General features: G+C 33.0%; 2 protein-coding genes and 1 long non-coding RNA gene across 7 annotated transcripts; 1 reads left to right on the top strand and 2 right to left on the bottom strand.

The window, feature by feature from the left end:
- Positions 1-4,102: 4,102 nt before the first annotated feature.
- LOC145934800 (kinesin-like protein KIF23) lies at positions 4,103-6,411 on the top strand. The gene is made up of 8 exons (XM_083035557.1): positions 4,103-4,204; positions 4,299-4,436; positions 4,549-4,631; positions 4,765-4,869; positions 4,946-5,092; positions 5,201-5,617; positions 5,931-6,203; positions 6,274-6,411. Exons 2-8 carry the CDS (start codon positions 4,307-4,309, stop codon positions 6,409-6,411), a joined length of 1,293 nt encoding a protein of 430 aa, XP_082891683.1. The 5' UTR covers positions 4,103-4,204; positions 4,299-4,306.
- Positions 6,246-14,664, bottom strand: Pip4k (phosphatidylinositol 5-phosphate 4-kinase). Of its 4 annotated transcripts, none has more exons than XM_083035552.1 (10): positions 13,966-14,663; positions 13,029-13,126; positions 12,775-12,885; positions 12,017-12,211; positions 11,154-11,292; positions 10,767-11,066; positions 10,286-10,461; positions 10,019-10,173; positions 8,647-8,837; positions 6,246-6,384 (listed from the first exon to the last, which is right to left on the bottom strand). In XM_083035552.1, the coding sequence occupies exons 1-9, from the start codon at positions 14,101-14,103 to the stop codon at positions 8,650-8,652; spliced, it is 1,500 nt and encodes a 499-aa protein (XP_082891678.1). In that variant the 5' UTR covers positions 14,104-14,663; the 3' UTR covers positions 6,246-6,384; positions 8,647-8,649. The 4 variants fall into 4 exon arrangements, with proteins under 4 accessions (XP_082891678.1, XP_082891681.1, XP_082891680.1 ...); XM_083035554.1 differs by lacking the exon at positions 6,246-6,384 and adding an exon at positions 6,689-6,790 and having other exon boundaries at positions 13,966-14,664; XM_083035555.1 differs by lacking the exon at positions 12,017-12,211 and having other exon boundaries at positions 13,966-14,647.
- Positions 14,665-15,463: 799 nt separating this feature from the next.
- On the bottom strand, positions 15,464-16,434 carry LOC145935096 (uncharacterized). Of its 2 annotated transcripts, XR_014425166.1 has the most exons (3): positions 15,970-16,434; positions 15,723-15,882; positions 15,466-15,597 (listed from the first exon to the last, which is right to left on the bottom strand). It is a non-coding gene; the product is annotated as an uncharacterized LOC145935096 (long non-coding RNA). The 2 variants fall into 2 exon arrangements; XR_014425165.1 differs by having other exon boundaries at positions 15,464-15,882.
- Positions 16,435-17,053: the final 619 nt, after the last annotated feature.

Genomic DNA, 17,053 nt, shown 5'->3' with positions numbered 1-17,053 from the left:
GAAGTGGCGAAAATGAGCATTCCCGGTCGACGTAGGAAAGTTAGACACAAATAAGTATAGACTTGGAGAGAGAGGGATAAGAGATCTGATATATATATATACTGGGTCATTTAAATTGTTGTTTTGTATTTTTTTTTTTTATTGAACTTCAGAATATTTATAATAGAAATTATATTGCAATTTAATAGATATATTTTATATTTTAATTTATCTTAAAATTATCTTTAAATGTTAACGCCACTTTTAAGAAATTCACTAATCATCACTTTTTTTAATAGAAACTGATTTTTTTTGTTTAACAAAAATTGTAGATTTTATCAAGACAAATCCAACTATACGTAATGATTAAGGATTTTCTTCAGATAACCCTGTATATATAAAACAAATATTTTTTGTATTTCCTATATATACTCTGGATAATCCTATACGTCACAGTTGCGTCACAGTTGCTGTGTCGTCACGCTTCGCGTACGACGACATAGGTCCTTTCTAAAGGAAAGGGGACAAGTTGGAGGCATTAAAGGAAGGGGAACACCTGAAGATAAACACAATTTTATTGTAATTATACATATATTTCATACATGATGGAAATATTTTACAAATTACAATATATTTTTTTTATTTACTCACATATGTGTGTGTGTTATATATACAATATTTATACATAAATTTTATTTATTATTGAGATAATCATATATTGGCAAAGTCATACTATACCGTGTATAATTTTTCTGCAATTTTTCGATATTATTACGCTTTTATAAAAGCGAAGATCGGATCAAAAATATATATGATACATATATTTCTTCTAATAATACATTTCCTTTTTGACATTTTAATATTTTTCATACTTAAAATTGTTTTTTTATCTTATTAAATGACATTATAGTTACTTTATTGTTAGTGTGTCACTCGGTGCGTTATTTACGGTGCAATGTAATCAAGCAGTTTAAACATTTTTCCACGTATAGTTTATTAGGAGTAGGGAAAGCAGTGTTACGTACCAAGGACGACTGGATTGTAATTTTCATGAAACATGAGAGAATGTTTATTAATGACATTACGCACGGATAATATCATGACACATCATTGACATGTTATAAATTGTAAAATTAAATTTCACTGGTTGCGCAAAACGAAGAAGTGAATATAACATGTTGTAAAATTCTAAGTAAAAATTTATTGATGTTATAATCACATTAAAAACATGCGGTTTGTAAAACATCAATAAAACATCATTGAAACTATCATCTCTTAAAAATCACACGAAACAAACTTCGAAGTAAGTCCGTCATCGTGATCTATCTTTCCTGTTATTATTTCTCTCTTCCGTGTCGCAAATGGTTGAGTGATCTTGGAATGCCAGCCATTTTCTTCAATCTTCTATGTTTTGTTCGAACGCCAAGATTTTGAAGGCTGAAAAACTGGTTTCATCATATAAAAGAAAATAATTAATATTCAAGTGGAAATATAATTCATACGAAAAATGTTGAGATTCGCTTACTTCTCGAAAAGAATAGTCTCTCCTTAAATCCACATCAGTATTTGCAAAACCTACTACAACTATTGGTGAAAAAGAGAGATATATGTGTAAAACATTAGAATTTTATAATTTTATCTAATTTTAATAGTTCACCGCGCGTAAGTCGAATCAGAATAGAAGGTTTTGTTGTATTTCAATAGTTTAAGATCGGCAAACGTTTATAAGAAGATTATAGAAGAATAATTCCAGAAACAATATGTTATTCTAAAAAACTTTTCGCCATAAGATCGCTAGAACCGTCTTATTTTCAGGATAAATATTCGACATTATATATACTTAAAAAAGTTGACCACGCACAGTCTTAAAATTTATTTCGTTTCGATATCATCTATCTCGTTTCAGTATCATCTATCTTTAAGCAACTAGCGACATAAAAGACTGAAATTGAATAATTTAGACGATAAACAATAATGTGGATCGACTAAGCGATAGCAATCATTTCGAAGGCAGCAGAAAGAAAAAGGTTGATGAACGAGGTTGTATAATAATAATCGATAAAGGTTATCACAAATTGAACAATCCTGCAAACACTCATTCAATTATTAAGATAACGCTATCGGTTTACAACAAATCGTAAATTGCGTTTAATTAGCTCACTGGTGTGACGTATGCCGATTAAAAATTCGCAGAAACAGGTATGTACGTATATATGTCTGCCAGTTCCTGACCTTCAGAAATTGATCAATATTATAGTGAAGGCAAGGTTATTATGGCGAAGGCAAGACCGACCTCACTACTGATTCCCAGGGCAAACAGCATCTTATGAAGAATAGGACGCCAATGGACTGTGGCATTGCTGATGTAAATTGTCTTGGCAATTGTGTCTCTGGATATGAGGTGAACGCTAATACCGCCTAGAAACTAGAAACATCATCTATTCCTAATTCATAGCTAGAAGATTAGAAAAGATCCTACAATTGACTAAATAGACTGGTGAAAGTATTCAGAATCGTCACGATGATCTCTGATGAATGCAGAATCTGTTTAAGAACGATCACGAAAAGTTTTGTCGAACGTTTTTCTTACTTTTATAATTAAAAGTACAATTTCATTAAAATCTTTTAAATACGTTCGAATATAGTATATATCGATATTATAAATTTCAGAGTTGTATGTAATACTAAAATAATCTTTTTTCGGTAATATAAATGTTATACTTGATTATAATTAATTATAAAATTTTGAATTTATACATGGTGTCCCAAAATTACCGAATCACCTGTTAATGGGAGACTCCTAATAAGATTATTTGAAGACAATTTTTCCTCAGTGAAAATATGTCGAGGTCATCATTTTTTGCATGTTCCCAATTTTTGTCGTCATATACCGGGTGTCCCATTTTAAAGAACCCACTCAAATATCTCAGAAACACTGCGTTAAATCGAAAAATGTTTCCTACAAAAGTTGTAGGGTTTCGAGGGGGACATAACATAATAATATTCATATGACCTTGGGCGGCGCCTCCAAGGTCAAGTGAAGGTGAGAATGAATTTTTTAAATGGAAACCCATATTTTTTATTATAACATCTTTTTCTACTAATTAATTTGAACAACTTTTATCTGAAGCATTTTTTTATTTTCCTAATATTTTTTCTTCTTTTCAAAATTCATTCTCACCTTCATTTGACCTTGGAGACGCCGCCCAAGGTCATATGAATATTACTATGTTATGTCCCCCTCAAAACCCTACAACGTTTGTAGGTAACATTTTTCGATTTAACGCAGTGTTTCTGACAATGAGATATTTGAGTGGGTCCTTTAAAATGGACACCTGGTATATCTCTGCAACTATGTAAGCCTTAAATTGAAAATTCTATTAAAGCAAACTACCTGAAATTAACTGAAGAATGTGTGGTTGTATTATTTATTTCCGCAAGGCTTAGTTTGCCAAAAACCCTTTATTTTCAATCGCTTATCATAACTTGAAAATTATTGGTGCCTCGACATTTTCACTTGTGAGGAAAAATCGTTTCCAAATCATTCCAAGAATCTGCCACGGGTTGTCCGGTAATTTTGGAACACCCTAAATAAACGTTATTTTTTTACTTAATTTAATTTAATTTTTTTTAATACACATATGTATTTAATAATATATGTCTGTACTACCAGTTTTACTGATTAGAAATATTAACGTTCAGCAATAATAATTTTTTAATAAATGTGTGTTTCGCATTGTATTTAGTAAAACTCAAAATTTCTATATTGTAGAAATTTAAAATTTATTTGTAGCTATTATAGAGATAGATGTTAAAATCCATTTAGCGGAGACTCGAACCTGCAAAGATTTAAAACACTGTTTAGCTGAGATTCAAACCTTGATTAGCGGAGACTCAAACCCTATTTAGCGGAGATTCAAATGACGATATATAAATATAAAATTTATTCACTCTCTGAATTATCTTTGAAACAACCAGAACACAGTTGATAATATCAACTTCAGTTACCTTCAAGGTCACTTGAAAATTTACTCGAGTTGATCATCTTTAATAACTTTGTTGCTGCATGATTATGCTTAATTAGCGTAACATGCGCTAATTTCAAATATTTCTGCATTTGTATAGTGTATATTTCTACTATATTGTATATATCGTGATTCAACTTGTAATAACTTTTGTAGAGAGATTTAACATTCAATTATTTATCGAATATTGTATATAACAGGTATTCTATAGTCTTTCTCTGTTTATATTTAATACACACATATCAGCGATATTTATATTTCTTTCCTAATCTGTCGTAATTTTCCTATTTGCAGACAAAAAAATGGGCGATTTTTTCCCAAGCACAAAACTGACAAACCCTGAAGATGAACAAGTAACTGCGAAATTAATGCAATTCTTGGAGACATATATTCAAAGGAGAAATCTATTACGAAAAGACGTGCATAAAAAACGTACAAATAATTTCATATATATATATATATATATTCCTTTTAAAGTTATATTATATATACAGCGTTCCTTTATTATATATTTTGAAGTTAACACGAAAAATTATCTTTCCAGAGAACACTTTTAGAAACATATTAATGGAGTTGGAACGTGAAAATGTGTCGTTAAGATATTGTAATAACGAACAGAAAAAGATGGTACAATTATATATTATGACAATATGACACGGAGAAATAATAATACATTATGCTATCAATTTATTATAATACGATGTCTTTCTTTAATATATGCTAACATTGTATGTTGTGCATGTTGTCACAAATATTTCAGATCTCTACATTAGAGGGCCGTGTTTGTAAATTACAAAACCAAATTGATAGCTTGCTGTATAAATTAAATAGCGCTTGCGACGTTATGAGGAGTATGCAACAGAAAGTAAACATGTTTTTGCAAAACACAATCTTATTACGCTCTGTTACTTTTGTGCATTAATACAATTTCATTTCTACAGTTGAGAAATAGCGACAGACAGCTGAAAGAATGCACTATAGACCAACAAAGAATACTGCAGAGATGCAACTCGAAGCTGCAGAGAGAAACCGACAGAATAGTCAACGAATCAGATATGAAACTATACGAACAACATAAACGATTAACGGTATAACTTTAATTTACAAACATATACATTTATAATGTGTTTATTATTCTTTCAAAACATTCCACAATCATTTTTTCTAATCTTCAAGCGTTGAAATATCTTTTTTAGAGCTACATCAGAAAGAAAGATGACGAATTAAGATTGGTGAAACAAATATTGTCGTCCACTTGTGAAAGTATGTCACTGATAGCGTCGAATACGAGAACGCAGATCACGGAGGAATCAATCCCGATAATATCCAAGGAAGAACCTGCCGTGTCCATCGATTCTCAAGTTTCCAAGAGCCATCGCAGCCAGCAGACATCGCCCTCTCGCTCAAGAATCAATCTCAGCGATGATATTCAGCGAAAAATCGCGAAAGAATCAATTTCGATCGCATCCAAAGAAGAATCTTCGCCTTCACGAAGCGAGATCGCAGAAGAATCAATCCGAACTATGCACACTGATTCCCCATCATGTTCCACTAAGATTGCGTCAACTGAAATTGCAACTAATAACAAATCCAAATCAGATACAAGAGTGAAGGTAGTGTGTCTAAACAAGGGAACCTCGCAAACCCGAAAATTCTGATTTTGATGAAACTTTACACATATGTAGAAGGGATATTTATATGTAGAAGGGATATTTATATAGTTGAAGTTAGAAATTTGTAACGAATAGTTACGCCCTAAATTCATATATTTATCCCTTCTATGTGTAGTTTCCTCAAAATCAAAATTTTCGAGTTTGCGAGGTACCCCTGTAAGTAGAATCCAGCTAAAAAATCTAAATACTAAAAGAGTAATTCATATTCTTCAATAATGCTCTACGTGTCTAATCGCTGTATACCAAATAACAGATTAAAACTGACCTCGACTTGCATTTCACCACTGATAAGATTCCAATAGTGAATCCGAGATATCGGCGATCGCAAAACGCAGACAGATGGATAAATCATCATCCCGTTGGAATGGTTCCAACTGGTACAATCTTCCAGCCGCAAATACAGCCTCATAAACAAGTCGTCCGAAAGTTGACGAATCCAAACAACTTTGCAGTGAAATCTGCCAAGTACTGTCTTTACGCGCAAGAACAAAATACGGACGGCGAGCTCGAAACCAAGTTATATAAGGTATAAACTTTGCTACACCACTTTTTTTTTTTTTAAGACACAGTATACATTGTATCCTTGTATATTGTAGGCTGATATATTGCCAACGTGTGGAGGAGGAGCACAGATTGTATTTAACGATATAGAATGTCTAAAGCAGATATCTCCAACTGCAGCAAAACGACGTAATGGACAGATAAACCTGGAAAACAGTTTAGCATCTATGTAAGTCTCATGTACATACATTGTCAAAAGCTTCCCTAAGTACTATAATAACTAAAACTATAATAACTTGTAAAACAATCGCAAAGTCGGCGAACACTGTTTCGTTGTTTATAATTATCTTGTAATTTATTTAACAGACGTACTTGAGATTTTTTTTTAGTTTCATGCTTTTCACATTGATTGATACTTTGGAATTTATGCAACTGATGTTATATGTCAGAGATATAAGGCTAAATATTTCACATATTAGAAATAACAATTTATTTTGTTTTTACTTTCAAGCCATAGAATAACATTTGACGCTTTTTGTTCCAAAGTAATTGTATATTATAATACTAATATATAAGGTGAAAGATGAACTCTGTACATGTTGAGATGATAAACTAAAGAAAACAAAAAACAAACAAAAAAACTGCAATATTATTTTACACATATAACGAAGCTGCACAAAAACATTTTTTTTGTGTACCGATAAAATTTAATTTTGAATGTGAATAGAAATTTATCGTCACATCCAAAAAGAAACTGATAGATGGATATTCTTCATTCACATCTATCAAATTTCACTTGTTGACAACAAGTTTTAATTGCATTACCTTGACAATATAATTGATAATCATATAAAAAATCTATTTTCTAAACCTAAAGTATCTTGTAAAATATACAGTAATATATCCCCTCCTCCTTTCATCTATCACACCTGCCAGTCTCAATGTATAATTAAAAAAAAACGATAAAATATATAAAATTATATACCAATTATCAAGACTAGATATATTAATTACTAGAAAATTAATGTTTTGCACGTGTTTATACAATTGGCTTTGACAAACTTTATACATATACACATACACATACACACACACACGCACACACAAAATAGATTATTTAAAAATATTATCTCATGCATTGTGCATTTCTTTTGTCCTTTCACATAAAAATTGCTCAATTTTCACATCAAATATTATTTAAAAATTTTTCACTTAAATTATAAATTTACAAATAATAAAAAATGTGAAATTAAAGATTCACGTGAAATCTTTGACAAACAACTATTATTGTACAAGAGTTTTTATGATGTGCTTATGTATTTTTGAAACATACGAATATATTATATTTTTTGTATTTTATTTATTTTTTTTTTTCGAAATATAAGTCATGATATTGATCATCTAATTATCGGAACAGATATCAAAGAGAGTTTATGTATCATACAAGATACTATTTAACGCGAATCGCCATATTTTTTCTACAGTAACCGGGGCTGGCTATTCGAATGAAGCGTCGCATCAATTTGCGATAATCTATATCTACAAAATGTAACATTTATTCGTGATGATTTGGAGATGCATATGTACGTACAGACACGTATGTGTGTCCACATACACATATACACTACTGATTACAACTTCAGCGAAACAGTAGACATTCATGTAGCTTCGAGCTATTAAAATTACATCTTATTAGACGAGACGTTTAGGCAAAAATCCGGGCAGTTCTATAATTGGCAAGCGCCAATAGTGCTGCTTGGTCAAGATTTATTGCAACATCAAACTAGATATTTGTTATAAATAATATAGCTCATTAGTTGGTCGGCGAAAAAGAACATAATTGTTAATATATCTATATCTTTATGAGATATTATGGGCTATCACACAACAGATATAAGCATTGGTGCGACTTGAAACTTTTTAATGACTTTTTAATCTTTGTCGGACAGCATTTTCCATTCGAATTCAAAATTGTTGGTTGGATTTAGTATCGTCTTCTTCAAATCACGTGCGACGTGCAAAAAAAAGAGCAGTGGACAGAGAAAAGAGGAGGCTGTGATGCAAATCCTTGCACAATTACGTGTAATAATTCTATGCACGATTAAGCATTATTTTATCTTGGAAAAAATGTAGAGAAATGTCAGAAAAACTTCGGAAAATCGATCAAGACGATGTGATTGGCATGAAGACCGATTAAAGACATAATAAGTAACAATCGAGCGAGATAGTTAGATTATCTCGCTGATCGTAGAATAACAATAAGCAATTCCGATAGTGATATTCGCGAAAAATGCACGTTTTGATTGTGAGTGAAGGTTCTACTTTGAGATGATAATCTGATATCAACAAAAGTAAAATGAACGGAGACGATCGATCTCTATTGACTCTCTTATGATATAAACTCGATTTCACTCCAACATAATATAGTACACATAATATCATCGTAATTTCATTTTTTTTAATAATACCTTTTACTCTATGGCTTTACTCATGAACTCTATGAATCGTTTGCCATATTGTTCTGGATCACAGGTAGATATACCGTCGACATTAGCACCATACTTGACGGTTTTGGCCGCTTTCGCTGCTTGCTTACGTACACCGTAATGCGTAAGCACGTCTATTATGGCCAAGAAATAAATCTCCTTTGTGGGAGCACCTGACAGAACAAGAGCAAGAGAGGTGAGCATTTGTCTTTTATCATGCTGCATTCGATAAAAATATCCAAAATACTCGCTTATTTTGAGGAAAAGTACCTTCTTTACAGGCAAAGTACAATAAAAAGTATGGAAAGATAATTGTGGAAAAGAGAATTCTAAGATATATGGAAAAAGAAAATTTAGATAAATGCAGAAATGGTAAAGGTATCATAGCTTTAGCGAGAATGAGATGTGGAAACATGGAGGAGAATAAATATTGGTTAGAGGAAAAGGAAAAGAAATGTGTATTCTATGATTATGGGTGGTGGGATAACTTGAATCATTTTGTTAGAGAATAAAATAACAAAAGGATGGTTTGATAAGCTAGGAAATAGTGAGGAAGATATGATAAGGAGATTAAAGAATGAGGAGTTACATAATGAAAAAGAGGAAATATTGTGGAAATTTTGAAGGGAACAGTAAAGAAAAAGGGAGAAGCAATAGAGATAGATATGAGGAAAGGAGAGAGGAGTGAAAATTTTGTAGAAATACGATTGTGATTAGGAATAAAGATAAAAACACTATAAAATAAGTTTAAGAATTAGATATAAGCAGTGTTGTGCTCAGATGATTTTAAAATTAGCTAGATAAAGATGAGATGAAAATATGTCAATTCATCTTAAATAAGATAAAGATAATTTTGTTTTAAATATATCTAGATAAAAGATAAAATTATATGGCGATTCATCTAGATAAATTCCAGATAATATTATTTTTAAAACCGCTTATGTAAACACAGTTATAAAAAAAAGTAGATTATAAAAGAGATATAAAAATATATTCATACTTTTATTTATTTTTTATCGTTTAAACCAAATTATCTAAATATTATTCTAGATAATTTAGTAAAGATAACACTTTTTTTTCATCTAAGATACAGATATAGATAATTTACATATTTTTATTATCTATATAAAGATAATCTATATAAAGATAACGCCAAAATTTCATCTAGATGATCATCTATATAATTTTATTTAGATAACAGCAAACACTGGATATAAGTAGGTTAGATAATAAGGAAAGAGTATGGATCAAAGGATGAATGAGAATGCGTAGTATGAGTGAAGGTAAGTGATAATTGTAAACCAAGTCCCGCTTTTTGACTGTAAGTTGAAGTGAATAAAATTATTATAAGTACCTTCTTTACTAGGAATGGCATAGATATCTAGCTCCGGTATTATCGCATCTTCGTACTGCAAACTGGTGTCGCGCATCAATGCAGCGTGCGGTGACTCGGGAGGGGTTGCAATGCTGGTGACTGCATGGCCGACGCCGCTCCAGCCCCACAAACGGCTGCAAAGTCAGTCATCAGATGAGTAAAAGATGAAGATGATTCAGAAAACACACGGATACAGAGCTGCTGCATCGTTGTAAAAAAATAAGTGAAAGAAACATCTCATCTTACTCTCCCATTGGACCTCGAGACTCTAGTCCGCTACCGGACTCGCTGTCGTCTTCCTCTTCATGATTATCCTCATCGTCCTCTCTCTCCGCGCGTTCTCTGCTTTCTTGTTCAGCACGCGCGCAATCGTGCAAGCCAAGTAGCAAAGAGTAATCCATCAAATGTAATCTCGTCAAGAACTATAAACAGATTTAGCTCAAAGATAGCTCTTCGATGGTAAATTTCTTTACAAATTCAGACCAAAGTCTTATATCTCGATAACTCTTAAAGTAACACATACATTACTTAGGTATAACTTTATCAAAATTTATACAGTTACATAAAAAATGTCTACTTAAATCTTGTAATTGTAAAAAAATTCCATGAGAATTCTTGGATTTTTCAAGGTAAAAAAAAAATCTCTGACAATCGGTTTTCCCACAATTTTTCCAGGAAATTAACATCCCGATAAATGCTGTACACACTTGTGCATATAAATACTTACATCTACATCGGCGGTTAACGTTTCTATTAGCTTAGTTTTTGCCTCTTCTCCAATGTAAATCTTCATACCCTCCTTCACAAAATCGTTATCCTTATAAGTAGGAAGATCCTTTTCCTTCTCCTTGTCGGATGCCTCTCGATCCACCGTCGATCCCTTTAGGTCAAACTTTTTGTGCGTTGTCAAGTGATTCGAAAACACATTCCTTATGGCGACCACGTAATGCTCGACGCCGTCGACGGTCAATCGGTACATTCCCAGATATTGCGGCAATAATGTCTTTCCATGTCGCTCGACAATATACTAGAAATCCACATACGTAGTGATATAGCTTTAAATTTCTAATATACTTACTAATATATCTCTATATATTTTCTTAATTATACTTACGGGATGATAGTGCTTCAAGAAGGAATGCATCCTCTCTACTTCCTCGCTCGTCAACGTTTTAATTATAAACAATTTGTCATAAGACTGATAAAACTTTGCACCACTCTTCCCAGATGAATCGTCAAGTACTGGCTGCGATCTGGAAAAAGAAGAGAAAAAAAAAAGAAGAAAAGGAACATAAGCTATCGGATTGTAGGTTGAGAAAATCAAACAATAGTTCAAGTCGAATGAGAACTGCTGGTACAGAGCTAAATAAGAGCATGATTGTGTGGCAAGTACAAAAAAATAAATCCTTGTCAAGAGGAATATTAGACAATCGGAGGTATTTTGTTTAGTATCCGATGAATATAAATATCATGTGAAGCAAATTGTTCAGTTACATAATTAATTATACTAAAAGGCGAGAATAAATATTGATTAATTATAAATCATTACAGTTAACACATTGTTTTCATCTTTGATGTTTTTATTACTATTATTATAATCTATTATCTATTATTATTACTATTATTATTATAATCAAAAAAATTACCATAATAGAGTCATCATTACTAGCCTTATCGCCGTCGATATATAAGGCGCTTCATTTATTTATTATCTTTGTTATCTTATTAAACTATATTTTAATAACAACAGTAATAATATATACAATAGACACTCTCTCATCATGCTTTAAATCGAGAAAACTTGCAGCATTAGGCAGCTTCACTTATATAAAGTGTTTTAAACCAAATGCTCGAATGATTATTAAAGTATTAATGAATTGTTACGCTTAGTTATGCTGATTTCCGAAAGAGGATCTTTAATTTTACGTTAGAAATAACGAAAAAACGCACAGTGTGGCAAAATCACGTTTTGCTAACCTCAGGCGTTTTGATTTAATACTGCAGGTATGCAGCGGTTTGTTCGAAATTGAATTGGGCGAGGAGGCAGAAGGAGGGTAAAGGGTAATCATTGGAGTGGTAGCGGAGCGCCGAACCAATTGACGGATCCTTCTGCCTATTCCTTCAACCAAATCCGAATGCTGCTTTGCTCGCGAAGGATTAAACACCCGACATCTAACACATCAAAATTGTTATAATACATTACAAAGCCATCGATAGCCTCTGGAGATCTCTCTCTATCCATCCATTTACGACGAACAATAATATCAGCCATTGAGCAAAAAAAATAGGCTGAATTTTGAAAAGCGCATGACAGTTTCTTCAGGGCATTTTAATGTCCCACCCTAAGTATCTTTTTTCCTACGCCTTTTATTAAAAAAATGTTTACAAATGGCATCACTTTCGAAAAATAATCGTCACTTTTTTTTAATAAAACCATTTTTTCTTTTTAGAAAAGTTGTAAAAATTTAACTGTATGTATTAGTTAAGAGTTCCTTGATTTTTTTCCAAGTTACACAATTTTTTAACTCTGAACTATTAGTGTTCCACAAACATAATTAATGAATATTTCGAAAGGGACACCATCTGTAAACAATATGACTATCACTGTCTTATATCAAAGCATAGGAGAAAAGATATTTAGGTCGGGACATTAAAATGACCCACCCTGCATATTGTACATACTTGCGTTACATATAAAACATCATCAGATAATAATCAAGCACAAGAATATTTACCTCGTCATTGATTCCTTGTAATCCAAATCATCTATTCCAAATCTCTCTCGCAAATTTCTAAAGACTAACGGACAGTATTCTTTTATCTTGAAGTGGGAGGGCATGTTTTCTCTGCAAAAAATAGTTTATGCATAAAAATATTTTTCTAATATTAGAGATGTATTATATTTTCACTTCAGTCGAAATAAATTGACTCGATATATTACCTCGTATATTACACGCAATCTCAGATAATAATATAGCAGAGAACTTACTTGTTGAAAAGATGGTTATCCACTTTCAACTTGCTATAAGCTCTAAAATCGTCTGGCAAGAGCATTACTGGAATGTTAACGTGACTAAGTTCGTTTATCTGCAATGCAGCAAACATATAAGCATAGAGTTATCTTACTTTCGAGAGATTAAACGTAATGAATTCAGTTCAAATATCAGTATTGAAATAAAACAATCTATTTAAATAAAGACACGATAGAAAAATACAAATTAATAAGTTTAAAATAAATCTTGCCAAATATCTATATACATACACACAATCAAGTTGTGAACTAAATTAAAAAAGGTATGGACATAATTATAATTTGAATTTAAATGAATCATTGATATAGAACGTATCAATTTCGTGCGATGTTCATTTGACAATTGATGACGCAATGACTCGCTGAACAAGAATAAATGCAATAGAATAGAAATAGAAAAATGGCTACATACATACATATATAAATATAGATAATAAATGCGCTAATAAGAGCCAAAAACGCGAGTAAAAAGACTTCTAAATAATAAAATATTTTTATTAAATATTATTTTTATAAAATTTTTATTAAATATGTAATTAAATCATACACTAAATATACATTATATATATACATATATATATATATTTTTTTTTTATTTAATGTTTTAACTTAAATTTTTTAATTTTGAACTAATAAATAATGGCTAAATTTAATGTATATACATATATTTTTTGTGCGTGTATATGTATTATATATATATATTTAATTTTTTAAAATTATATATTATATATATATGTATATATATTATAAATATATATAAATATATATATATATATATATATATATATATGCGGGGGCGTTGCCATCGCATAAATTGTTGGGGGCGCGCAAGCCAGAATCCAGAACTTGGAGGGATAAAAAAAAAAAAAAAGTATAATCGCAATCGCACACTTACCGTGTGATTAACACCCCACATAAACACGCTGAGTAGCGGCTCGTTCGCGCGAAACAGCTTAACCTTCTGATGTTTCACCCGAAAGTGTTTCTTCTTCAGCTTGCTGAGTCCGCTGGACATTTGTGGCATGCTCGACATGCTTGTTTCCTTGGATTTTAATATCACACGAATAAAAATAAGACGCAAGACCGACTTCTCAAAGGTATAACTATAACTTGCTCTCGCCTTCTCTTCAGGGTTTTTCTCGATGACTCCTGAACCCTCGACCTCGAAAGGCGAACCCTACCCTACCCTTCGAGAGAGAGAGATTCTCCTCCTCTGCCCGCGTTTCTATTGTTTACATCATAAATATCATGCTTGCGAACGAATCGCAAATTTCTCGTGTCGTCTTCAGCACCCGAAATCTCTACGGAGTCTTCTTCACGTACACGACGACGGAATAAAACACGCCCATGAATCGAACGAATAGCTCGCGGCGCCCCCCGCCGCGTCTTCCTATCTCTTCTTATTTCTTCGTCGATCCTGCAATCCTGAAGAAATCGCCGAAATCACAACGACGAACGAACCCAAAACGTCGCACGCACCTACGCATCCACCATCGTCGCGTTACCCTTACCGCGCACTTTACCACCCTCCCACCCGTCCCACCGCTCTCTTAACATTCACGATCTCCATCAATGGCGTATCGCGAACAGACAACGGCTGCAACGGCTGATCGTCGGGCTCCTTTTAAAAATGGCGAGAGCGCCAAAGACACATATGTATTGTAAAGGCCAGAGCACAGACTTTTGCATAACGCATAAAGGCCGTATCACACTAGCGATTACTGTTGGCGGTCGCTGTCGCAGTTGCGGTTACTGTCGTGCGTCGACCAATCAGAGCGCAACAGCTCGCGATTGCTGTTCGCTGTTGTCGTTTAGGCTGAGTTCTATTTTCGCGACAGCGACAGCAGCCAATTAGTGTACAGTACGGAGCCGGCGCGAGCACAACAAGCTTTTGGCGCGAACATCAAACGAGCACGATGGCGCCGAAGAAGAGTTTTACGAACGAGTTGGACTAATCTCAATGCAAAACAATCACTGCCTTGGGTGAAATTCGCTTCTTTCATGTCACAACACTACGAAAAACAGTCTTTGGTGAAGGCTCTGATGCTAAGACTTCATATATGCGGCGGACTAGGCGGACTCCGGCAAACGCATGCGGAAAGGCGACTCTATATACGCGGCAGAGTTTAGCGCCACGCCACGTACGGAAATCGAAGATGCGAATGTTTTCAAATAAAATAATCATACTGTGGTATACATTTATAGATTGTATAATCTAAAATAAATAAATAAACAATTTTTCCTTTTTAAAATGTATAATTATTTGTTATTAACATTAATGGTTTAATTTTAATATATGAACATTCAATATTAATTTTACTAATAATATTAATTTACTAATTATACTAATAATTTATTATATTTTATTTAATATAGAATTTATATCTTATTTATATAAACATTTAATTCAAGTGACAATAGTAGACATAAAATAATAATAATAAATATAAAATTAAGGGGCCTATTCTGTAACTTTTAACAATGTTGTTATGCATCACTGCGCAGGTTTTTTTGTATCATGGAATAGCTGCGCAAAGATACATAATTAAAGGTTACAGAATAGGCCCATAAAAATGAATGAAGACCTTACCTTGCTATTAACTCTAACAAAATCATCATAATAACTTTACATTTGAAAATAGTAAAACTTACTGGCGAGGTTCCACTGAATCTGATAAAAAATTCAAGCTTGCCATAAGTGGCCACGGAGAAAAATTAACAGCTGCTTGCCCACTTTTTGTTACAGATTTTTTTTTTCTCTTTTATATACTGATCTCGAAGATTTCTCCATCGGTTCTTCACAAATGTTCATCTGTTCAAATTTATCATAATTTTATTATTGTTAACACTATAAATTTTTTTATAGAGATGCTAGAAATGTTTTTCAAACAATACATACCAGTCACATTAAGTTCCTGCGCCACTTCACACCACAATTTTTTTTTTAAACCGTTGTCTCTATATTGTTTGTCTCTAAAATTCCATAATTCCGGGCGGCTTCTAACGTAATGAATTATAAGTTCATTAACGTCCTCGGAATTATATTCCATACTTGGATTTTCATCGTTGAATTCCATGTTTGTTTTGTACAATATAACCTAACAAAAGCTATATTCCTTCACTGCTAATACCGAAAATCACCGATGGTTCTCGACTTTAACCGAATGACGTGCGGTAGTGCGGAAAAATTAAAATATTTTGATCTCAACGCAAGTGCGGTGCGACATGCCGGCGCTTGCCGGAATCCGACTTGCGCCTGGCTCTTGATTGGTCACCGCAGCATTTGCCGGAGTCCGCCGCATATATGGAGTCTAAGGGTGCCGTCACATGGGGCGTAACTTGCGTAAGCGTAACCAGCGGATCGCCAATCACCGAGTTATTCCGATAGAGCTCGACGAAGGGCTCTATCGGAATAACTCGGTGATTGGCGATCCGCTGGTTACGCTTACGCAAGTTACGCCCCATGTGACGGCACCCTTAAGAAATTGATCAATCGCAGTCAAGTATGAGGAGAAAACTCGACTGTGATTGGTCAATTTCTTAAGGCTTAGGGCTTAAATCACCTATTGTGGACCCAGCGTAACGGGCTGCTTTCGCGACAAAATCAAATGATCCAGGATTAAAATGATCCTGCGCTGTGATTGGTCAAATCTGAAATTTTACTGAATTTCATTTAAAGCTGCTTTCGCGAGAAAATTAAAATGATCCTGGGACTCGATTCTTGAATTCATTCGCAAGAGAAACGTATACGCAAATTCGGCTCTTACAGAAAAGTTGCAAGTTGATTGGCTATCGCATGGCTTTTAGCCAATCAACTTGCAACTTTTCTGTAAGAGCCGAATTTGCGCATACGTTTCTCTTGCGAATAAATTCAAGAATCGAACCCCTGTGCTGTGATTGGTCAAATCTGAAATTTCACTGAATTTCATTCAGTCCAATTTCAATGAAATTCAGTGACCTTAGTTTACATCGTGCACTTGATA

Source organism: Prenolepis imparis, unplaced genomic scaffold (genome assembly GCF_030444845.1).
Source record: "Prenolepis imparis isolate NDT839.2.m4 unplaced genomic scaffold, iyPreImpa1.0 SCAF_4, whole genome shotgun sequence".
Taxonomy (NCBI): Eukaryota; Metazoa; Arthropoda; class Insecta; order Hymenoptera; family Formicidae; genus Prenolepis; species Prenolepis imparis.
The sequence above is the reverse complement of the archived record's forward strand: the minus strand, read 5'-3'. Positions and strand labels throughout refer to the sequence as shown.